This window comes from Drosophila albomicans, chromosome 2L, assembly GCF_009650485.2.
Source record: "Drosophila albomicans strain 15112-1751.03 chromosome 2L, ASM965048v2, whole genome shotgun sequence".
Taxonomy (NCBI): domain Eukaryota; kingdom Metazoa; phylum Arthropoda; class Insecta; order Diptera; family Drosophilidae; genus Drosophila; species Drosophila albomicans.
In genome coordinates this window covers 5251208-5261314 of record NC_047628.2, presented here as the reverse complement: position 1 = coordinate 5261314, position 10107 = coordinate 5251208, and the positions used below count along the sequence as shown (strand labels likewise).

The window sequence follows — 10107 nt, the reverse complement described above, 5'->3', positions numbered from 1 at the left end:
TGAAGCCTGGAATTCTCACAACGCCCACAAAGCAGTATAATAGCCAGCACTGTAATTTCAACGTGATACACCTTTAATTAGGCAATAACACGGTAATTAACACCCGTCCAGGAGCAATCAATAACCCTTTATCGAAAGCCGTTAATTATACAGGGGTAATAAGACCTTCAACACCACTTGAGCCACTGCGAAGTCTATAAATGTAATTCGAGTGCCACTCGCGCAGTTCAAACTTCCTGCGACAATAGACTCTGCCTCATCATGGAGCTCCAAGCGATGGCCACAACAGAGATGCCGATCTTTGGCAACACTCTGAAACTGATGAAGTTCTGGTCGTATCTGTACGTTCATAATTGGCGACGCTATGTGGCAATGACACCCTATGTGCTCACCAATATAACTCAATACTTTGATGTCTACTTGAGCACCGAGCCCCTGGACTTCATTATACGCAATGTTTACCTAGCGGTGCTTTTTACCAACACTATTGTTCGTGGTGTATTGCTGATTCTGCATCGAAAGCAATACGAGGGATTTCTGGAACTGTTAAAGAGCTACTATCTTCAGCTTCTGGTGAGTGGGCGAAACAATTCGTATTTTAATATATAAGTTCTTTTTCTGATTGCATAAATTATTACTAAGTGTTAAAAAATTACTTCTTATGAAATGGTAAAACACACTGTAAAAATTTTAAAAACATAAGTACAAGTTTATATTATATTTATTATATTTATATATATAACAATAGAAATATAAACATATTTACATATATTGAATAACTTGAATTTGAAACTGTGACATTAATATTTACTTTTCTAAACTGAGAATTTGTCTGTTATTTTTTTTAATAATAATTCTACTGAGGCCCATACAAATTTGTCATTATGCTATAAGTAAAGTAGTAGTAGTTTTCTGTGTTTATTTATTATGTCATTCGATTTTATCGTTTATATTGGCGTCTTTTCACTACGAAAATCTATTTCATTTTCTGTACACATGCATTTATCGATGTGTATAAACAAAATATTATTTTCACAACATTAATTTTTCACAAGTCTACTACTATTAGATACATTTTTAAGGCTCCCAACTTCACACTTTTTAAATAACACTTGTGTCTTACAACAGTAATCGATAAAGATGTTTTTAAACTGAAACTTAATTTCTTTAGCAGCAATATTGTATCCCGCTTTCTTTTTATATATGTGTTTTAGTTTATTTTGATCGAATTTGTGTTTCTTACTTGTAGAACTCCACGGACAAACACATTGCCCAACTGGTGTTGGAAACCACACGACTTTCCAACTCGATTGGACGCATTAATTTGCTAATGGGCACTTGCAGCTGCATTGGCTTTGTGACCTATCCCATTTTCGGCACGGAACGTGGTAAGCAAACGTTGGACTCTTGTTGTTTATTTTACTGGCAATTTGTGGACTTGCTTTTGCTATTTGCAGTATTGCCCTATGGCATGTATGTGCCAGGTATTGATAAATACGCCAGTCCCTACTACGAGTTCTTCTTTGTGGTTCAGGCCATAATGGCGCCTATGGGCTGTTGCATGTACATTCCGTATACCAATTTGGTGGTTACCTTCACATTGTTTGCCATCCTCATGTGTCGCGTGTTGCAACACAAGCTACGCAGCTTGCAACGTCTGCCGGTGTCGCGGGTGCGTCAAGAAATTATATGGTGCATACAATATCAGGTCAAGCTGGAAGGGTAAGCGCAACGCAGCATATTTGCCTTTCATTTTCCACCTGCAAACAACTCAAAGTGAAAGGTCCATTTCATAGGTTTGTGAATGCAATGAATCAATTGAATACCAATCTGCATTTGGTGGAGTTCTTGTGCTTTGGAGCAATGCTGTGTGTTCTGCTTTTTTCTATGATTATTGTAAGTCCAAATTGAAATCATTTATTTAGATGTCAAAGGAACTAATTGCAACTATGATGTTTTTACCCGCTACCCGTAGGATAGAGGGGAATTTATTATGGCTTTTTAAAGCAAATGTAAATAACATTGTATACCGATATACCAAATCGGTCTTCGTATTTTATGGTATATTAATTTTTTTTATTAAAAATGGGTAGCGGGTATCTCACAGTAAGGCATAGTCGACTGTAGCTTTCTTACTTGTGCTATTTGGTTACCGACTGATTTTTAATAATGAACAGACAATATGACGATCGAAAAAATTAAAAACTCAATCAAAAAGTGTGGTTACAAAAATATTAGTAAGATTGGAATTAATAAAATATCTCTATATATTTAAATCTCAAAAATATTAAAGTAAAGAAAAAAATATTTATTTTAAACAAAGATATTTTAAACACTTTTTTATATTTTGAATTAATAAATTGTCTATTTACTTATTCATTTTACTTCCCCAAGGCCCAAACAATCGCCCAGACTGTAATTGTTATTGCCTATATGATCATGATATTTGCCAACAGTTCTGTTCTCTATTATGTGGCCAATGAGCTCTACTTTCAGGTAGCCAAACGATTAATGTAATCAAAGAATATCATTCACATTTAGCTGAATTACAGAGCTTCTACATAAGCATTGCCGCCTATGAAAGCAACTGGATGGACTTCGATGTGGAAACACAAAAGACGTTAAAGTTTCTCATAATGCGCTCACAAAAACCGCTGGCGGTAAATGCAACATTTCTCATATACGATTAAATATTAACGATATGTCTGATGGATACTTATTTGCACTTATTTCCTTAGATACTTGTGGGTGGCGTTTATCCGATGAATTTGAAGATGCTGCAGTCCCTGCTGAACGTCATCTACTCCTTCTTCACTCTGCTACGACGAGTCTATGGCTGAGTTCGAGTGCTTATCTATTCTAAGGATTCTATGATGTTATCCTTTTGTTGGTCTTTTTGAAGGGGGCTGCATCTGTAAAATTGATTGCATTTAGCTTTTGGCCAATAAACGTTTAAAACGTTCTCCGCAATTCGATTGGCCAATGCATTCCGAATTGCATTTTCACGTTCAAAGACAAGAAATAAAGTATAATAAAAATGCGTCTGGGGTTCATTGTTAGCTCTCAGTCTCTGTTTCTTTTGCTGGCTGCGTCTCTATCTCTCTGTGGACCTCGTCTCTGAAAAAAACGACAGCTGACCAGCGTTTGTGGCTGTCTTTTGTTGACTTGGACTTCGACCATTACGTATGCCCGGCACGTGCCACTTAGATAACTTCTATTTAAGCAAATATAAATCTAAAGTGTGTTAAATTAGATTAAAATGTTCTCGTAAAGTAAATGTTGCCCGCAGGCAGGTGGAGTGAGCAAAGAGTCCACTCGAATGTTGTTTTCTGGATTGCTTACAAGCTTCGCACATTGTCCCGTTCATTGAAAATGTCTGGTAGCATTTGGCTAAGTAAATTGTTTGGTTTTCATTTCAGTTAATTAATGCAGAAATTGGAAACTGATTTGTTTATATACGAGCACGAGTCTACAAGTATTTAAAAGCAGAACGAATAAAATGACTGAGCATCCTTAGGATAAAACCACAGCATATGAGTATTCTCTAAAATTGTTCTTTTCATGGCAACAGAAAAGCCACAAGTTATTAATTCATCACTTAGATGAGTAAGTAAATCTCATGTGGTTCATTGAACAAACATTCTTTCTCGGTGTTAAATGTGTGGGGTTAATTAAATTAAGGACAAAGGTCTGTTTACTGATACAAACATTTAGTTTGAATGGTTTAATCATGTAGTTACGAAGTTTGATTCTTGATATATTTACTTAGTATTTTGTTTTTTTTTTAATAAAATATTTTTTCTAATACTACATTAATAATATTACATTTATTTGCCTGCACATTCAACTAAAACTGCACAATACAATTTTGATGTAATATAGATACATATATTTAGATACTTAGACGGATCATCTATCATCTCAGCTATTAACGCCGATCAAGAATATATATATTATGCCTCCTTCTGCCCGTCACATACATTTTCTGTATTTGGTCGGTGGAGAGTTCAGCTTCCATTTCACCTCTATAAAATATCGTGTAACTGAAAAAATACACAGAAAAACTGTTAACTGATTTACGATTTAAATTTTTACCACCCCAAAATACAATCCTATTCCGTAAACAAATTTATTTTGATACAAATTACATTAAATTTTGACACCTTCATAAAAAAATTATTAACGTCACTCTTCGATTTCCATACTGCATGGATTGCTTTTTAGCTTGCAAGCCTTAGGGGAAAAGTGATAATTTAGAGTATTTATTATTATTAATATATTGAATTTTAATTTACTTGGCGACGATAACGATCCTTTTTAACCTCTGGGAGTCTGATCCAAGCTCTAGCTCCTTTTCTTACCAAATCATTTGGACTCAGACCGCAGTGCTTGCGTCTAAAGGAGCGAAGAAAATTTAGATAACCGTTGTTGGTAACAGGACCTGGTCTAGAGCATTTTGGAGCGCATCGTGGCTTTGGAGCGCATCTCGGCTTCGGAGCGCATCTCCGTTTTGGAGCGCATCTCCGTTTTGGAGCGCATCTCCGTTTTGGAGCGCATCTCGGCTTTGGAGCGCATCTTGGCTTTGGAGCGCATCTCGGCTTTGGAGCGCATCTCGGCTTTGGAGCGCATCTCAGTTTTGGAGCGCATGTCGGTTTTCGTCTACGCTTTTGAGGGCAGCACATACCGTCGCCCCCTTCTCTGTTAACAAGTTGCGTCATACGTCGATATTTATTTTTTTGAACTTCGGACATACGATTCCACAATTTTCCACCTTGAATCAGAGAAAGCGTATCGTTTCCATATTGCGATGTATATGCATTAATAAAAGTTTCGAAGGCTTTGTTTGTGGTGGGTGTAACATTTCGCTGATCAGCCATTGTTTTCTGAGGGAAGAGAAGTGTGGGTAGAGCTAGAAGTATATCGAGTCGTGAAATCAGCGTGCGCTGTTAATAAAGTATATGTAATAAAGTATTGCATAAATAAATATAAAAGCTTAAGACTTAACTAACAAAAAAGAAAAATAAAAAATATAATTGGTTACCAGCGACAGATTTAACAAGTAAGAAAGTTATATTTTTAATAAAGGCAAAATATTGCGGTATTATTTTCAAAATATACCGAAAATACTAAAAAAAATATTAAAAATATGTCAAATGGTATATTTGGTATATCGAGATAGTACACCATTCAAAATATAACATAGACGGCACAATATATTAGATTGTCATCTAAAGCAACTAAGATCCCTAGTAAGTAGGCGTGTTTGCCCATACAAAAGTATTCCTTTAAAACCTTAGACAATTTTCATCTGATCGCAACTAAATTTTCAGGAATCATAACTACTATAGTAATTATTATATATACCAAAACATGTTATTTTTTTGATTTGCGTGGGCGGAAGTGGGCGTGGTAAAAATTTGAACTTGATCTGCGTGCAAACATAAATTCTGTCGAAAAAAAATTATAGTTTTATCTCTTATAGTCTCTGAGATCCAGTGTTTCATACGGACAACAATACCAATACCAATACAATAATACCAACTGATTTTTACTTACAGTTTTTTCTTCTCGTCGTATAAAAATATTTTACAAGTAAAATTTTAAAAATGTTGTGATTAAGGTAAAAAAAAGTTGTAAAATTAGCTACTTTCAGCACTAATTTCAGAAATATACTATACTGTACTATGTCTAGATGTTACCCAAAACATTCACAATACTCGCCTGCTTGATAACTTGAATCGAAAATTATGGATTCACTGACGAAAAACTAAGTATTAACGAAAAGTGAGAGCTAAGATGCTGACGCAATAAACTAAACAAGTAAGAAAGCTACCAAACGGTGATATATCGATATAGTACCGCATTCAAAATATACCATAGACGGCATAATATACCAGGTTGTCAGTTAAAACAAATAAAACCTCTAATAAGTGAGCGGTATTGCCTATATAAAAGTATTTCTTTAATAACTTCGACAAATTTTATCTGATCTACTATAGGTATTATTGTATATACCAAAATTCGCTGTAATTACGCTTGTTATTCAAATTTTTTGATTTTCGGGGGCCGAAGTGGGCAAACTTGATCTGCGTGCAAACATAACAAATGCTGTCGAAAAAAAATTTGAGCTCTATCTCTTATAGTCTCTGAGATCCAGTGTTTCATACGGACAGACGGACAGACACACAGACACACAGACAGACAGACGGACATGGCTAGATCGTCTCAGCTGTTGACGCTGGTCAAGAACATACATATATAATTTATATATATATATATATATATATATATATATATATATATATATATATATATATATTATTATATTATTTTTATATTATTATAATTTATATATTATATATAGTTTATAGGGTCGGAATAGCCTTCTTCTACCTGTTATAAAAGTTATAATACTCTTATCTATATATATACCAAATTCCAAATTAATATACCACAATATACTAAAAATATACCAGGGGCTATTTTAGGTATAGTAGTACAGTACTATATTCAAAACTATCTGTCCGAATGGCGAATTCTGTTCCGCCTGAAAGGCAATAAATAAGTTGATTTTCTAATTAATTAATTTTTTTCTTGAAAAAAAAAAAAATGAAGTACATTAATAATTTATTATAGTTTCTGCATATATTTTATATATGTATATTTTACATTCAAACCACAAACTTTCAAGGATTGGCCTTACGATTTTGTGGGGAAAGATTCAATTTAATTAATAAGACGAGTGTGAGCCCCCCTTTTTAATGATATATCTCCGTAAGACGATTTTGGTAGGTATTCAATGTCCTTCTCCTGGCTCTAAGCTACCTCCTCACAAATTTTCAGTCATATCGGTAAAGCCGTTCTTGAGATATAAATAATGTAACTAACACGATTTTCTTTTATTTATTTAGATATACCATATAGTGAAAAATATACCAGATTTCCAGCCAAGGAGCTAGGACCCATAGTAAGTAGGCGTAAATTTCAATTGAAAAGTTTTTCTACTTTTTGTTTATTAAAATAATTAACTGTTGCTTGCAATGCAATATTTTGCTTCATATACGATGGGTGTCTTTTAATTTTAATTTCAATGTGGAAATAAACCCTAAAAATGAATAATAGATGGAACACAAATAATCTATATTAGCTTAGCTAATTTTAAATACAGCTGTCTAAATGCTGTTTTGCTATTCACTAAATTTTTTCCAATCTTTGAATAATGGCTTTCGACAATGCAATTTTTCTTCCAATATTTCGCAATTCTTTATCGCAGCTTCAATTCCACACATTATCACTTCAATTTTTCTAATCAGCATTAAGTTTCACTTCAGCTTAAGCCCATTCCACTCGCATTCTCAGACATTTCTCCCGCAACCAACGAGTCGTCAAATTGACTTTAATTTAAGAATTTTTTATGCGCCCTATACAGAAAGGCAGACAGACACACACACACGTAGACACATACACAAAGGAACTGCTGCCTATGCGTGGCACTCGCTGCTCCACTCGGCATTTCCCTGTCTGTTGCTTAATGGCATTCCACTGTCCTCCTCCCCTACTCGCTCTTCCTCTGCTGGCAACCAGCAGTGACTTGCCGTTTACTGCAGGCAAGAGCAAAAACGCTGATGCGACAATTATAGTTATTGTCTGCCTAACCGAGCGGGGAATCTCCTACTCCTTCCTACCCACCCCCATTCTCAAGCTCTGCCAGTGACTGGTTTCGCGTACGTGAGACAGCGAAACACCTCATAGCTGGCTGCTAGACGGGCGGACGGAGTGGGAGGAGTGGGATTGAGGGCGTGGCAGCAGCTGCTTTTGCTGATGTTATTGCAGCCAGCTTCCATTTTAGACGCTGCCTGTTTTATTGCTAATGTAAACATGTGTTGTTGTTGTCTTGTAGCCGCTATTCTTGTTGTTATTGTACCCTGTTAATAAACAGAAACAAAGGGTTTACACTTGTTAATCAGATGAACCACACTTTAAAAATATTCCACATCATAAATTTGATGCATTTAAAATTAGCAATTAGAAAATATTTATTTATTATTTTGGAGCGCATCTCGGTTTTGGAGCGCATCTCGGTTTTCGCCTACGCTTTTGAGGGCAGCACAACCGTCGCCCCCTTCTCTGTTAACAAGTTGCGTCATACGTCGATATTTACTTTTTTGAACTTCGGACATTCGATTCCACAATTTTCCACCTTGAATCAGAGAAAGCGTATCGTTTCCATATTGTGATGAATATGCGTTAATAAAAGTTTCGAAGGCTTTGTTTGTGCTGGGTGTAACATTTCGCTGATCAGCCATTGTTTTCTGAGGGAAGAGTAAAGTATTAGTATTGCATTTTTTAAGAAAAATATAAAAGCTTAAGAATTATTTTGATCCTAACTTTTTCAAAAAAGATAAACAAAAAGTAAAATTGGTTGCCAGCAATAGGTTTAAAAATAATACCAACTGGTTTTTACTTACAGTTTTTTCTTCTCGTCGTATAAAAATATTTTACAAGTAAAATTTTTCTAAAATTGTTGTGATTAAGGTAAAAAAAAAAGTTGTAAAATTAGCTACTTTCAGCACAAATTTTAGAAATATACTATACTGTACTATGTCTAGATGTTACCCAAAACATTCACAATACTCGCCTGCTTGATAACTTGAATCGAAAATTCTGGATTCACTGACGAAAAGCTAAGTATTAACGAAAAGCCTAAGCAGTGAGAGCTAAGATGCTGACGCAATAAACTAAACAAGTAAGAAAGCTACCAAACGGTAGCTGCTCATGTCATTGCAGCCAGCTTCCATTTTAGACGCTGCCTGATTATTGCTAAAGTAAACATGTGTTGTTGTCGTCTTGTAGCCGCTATTCTCGTTGTTGTTATTGTACACTGTTAAAAAACAGAAACAAAGGGTTTACACTTGTTAATCAGTATTCCACCTCATAAATTTAATGCATTTAAAATTACCAATTAGAAAATATTTATTTTTTATTTTGATTTTTAAAAATTTATTATCGCAATAGTATTACAAATTTTGAAATCAAGATAAGAGTTAAATATCTAGTCATTCAACAGTAAAGCAAATTTAAAATTTGTTAACTAGAATATTACATTTCTAAAAATTATCTTTACAAAATAATTTAAATAAAAAAACGAAAAAAATGTATGGGTACGTTCTCTCAATCACTATAGGGTATATTTATAGTCTAGCTAATGTTGCAGTACATTGTATCTTCTTGCTGCCCATCAATGTGTTTGACGCCAAATTGACACATTTTGCAGTCACTGCGTGGATCTGCGCAACACTAGTTAAATAGTGTGCTAAAATGTTGTACGTGCGCCTTGGGCGAATGGGACCAAACGGGGTGCGGGGGGAAGTAAGGGATGCTATCGAGTAGCAGGCAATCTTTAATTTCAATGGCAATGTCAGGTGGCAGATGAATGAAACGAGCAGAACCTTCAAAGCAGACAGAAGTTACAACGAAGTAGAAATTTATCAGAGCACAAATCAATTTTCAACACCTTGCCTGAGGCAAGTTGGAAGCGTGTGAGAAGCTTCTTCAAGTAGCTGGCGAAAATCAGGGCCAAGTTCGATGCTGCGCCCTAAGGCGATTGCCTAATGAGGTGGATTCTTCGCCTGCCTAAAGGGCATTAACTGATAACCCTTGCTGCAGTTGAAGCTGTGCTCGATAGTTGTGCGACCACGCCCCGCATTTTATGCCTATTTTATGCGCATCAGCCTGAAATTGCGTACGTGTTGTAATTTTTAAACCATTTTTCTTGTATTTCTCTTCTCCACTACCTCGCTCAGTTTCACTCTGTTGACATTTGATGTCCACGTTCCTTAATCCGGCGCCAACAAAAAAAAAGAACCGAAAAACTTGTCAAATTTAGGTCAAGCGGTCAAGTGTTTTATGTTGTTGTTGTTGTTACTATCGCTGCTGTTGCTGCTGCGAGGGTTATTTCAAGGGTTTTATACTGTTTGCCTGCAGTGGCCCGCAGTTTTGTTTTATGACTTTAACTGAGATGGGATTGGGGGATTTACTATTTGTAGTTCGTGCCGAGGGTAGAAGAGCAGCTGTATTTATTTAAAGGCTAAAGGATTTGTCTGTCAA

The 10107-nt window shown here is 35.4% G+C and overlaps 1 protein-coding gene and 2 long non-coding RNA genes across 3 annotated transcripts; 1 reads left to right on the top strand and 2 right to left on the bottom strand.

The window, feature by feature from the left end:
• Positions 1-261: 261 nt before the first annotated feature.
• LOC117565114 (odorant receptor 30a) lies at positions 262-3036 on the top strand. The gene is made up of 7 exons (XM_034244073.2): positions 262-573; positions 1250-1388; positions 1458-1722; positions 1797-1896; positions 2395-2496; positions 2553-2660; positions 2739-3036. Exons 1-7 carry the CDS (start codon positions 262-264, stop codon positions 2838-2840), a joined length of 1128 nt encoding a protein of 375 aa, XP_034099964.1. The 3' UTR covers positions 2841-3036.
• Positions 3037-4495: 1459 nt separating this feature from the next.
• LOC127565182 (uncharacterized) lies at positions 4496-5800 on the bottom strand. Its single transcript, XR_007954570.1, has 2 exons — positions 5557-5800; positions 4496-4883 (listed from the first exon to the last, which is right to left on the bottom strand). It is a non-coding gene; the product is annotated as an uncharacterized LOC127565182 (long non-coding RNA).
• A 2186-nt stretch (positions 5801-7986) lies between these two features.
• Positions 7987-8744, bottom strand: LOC117565480 (uncharacterized). The gene is made up of 2 exons (XR_004571879.2): positions 8469-8744; positions 7987-8312 (listed from the first exon to the last, which is right to left on the bottom strand). It is a non-coding gene; the product is annotated as an uncharacterized LOC117565480 (long non-coding RNA).
• Positions 8745-10107: the final 1363 nt, after the last annotated feature.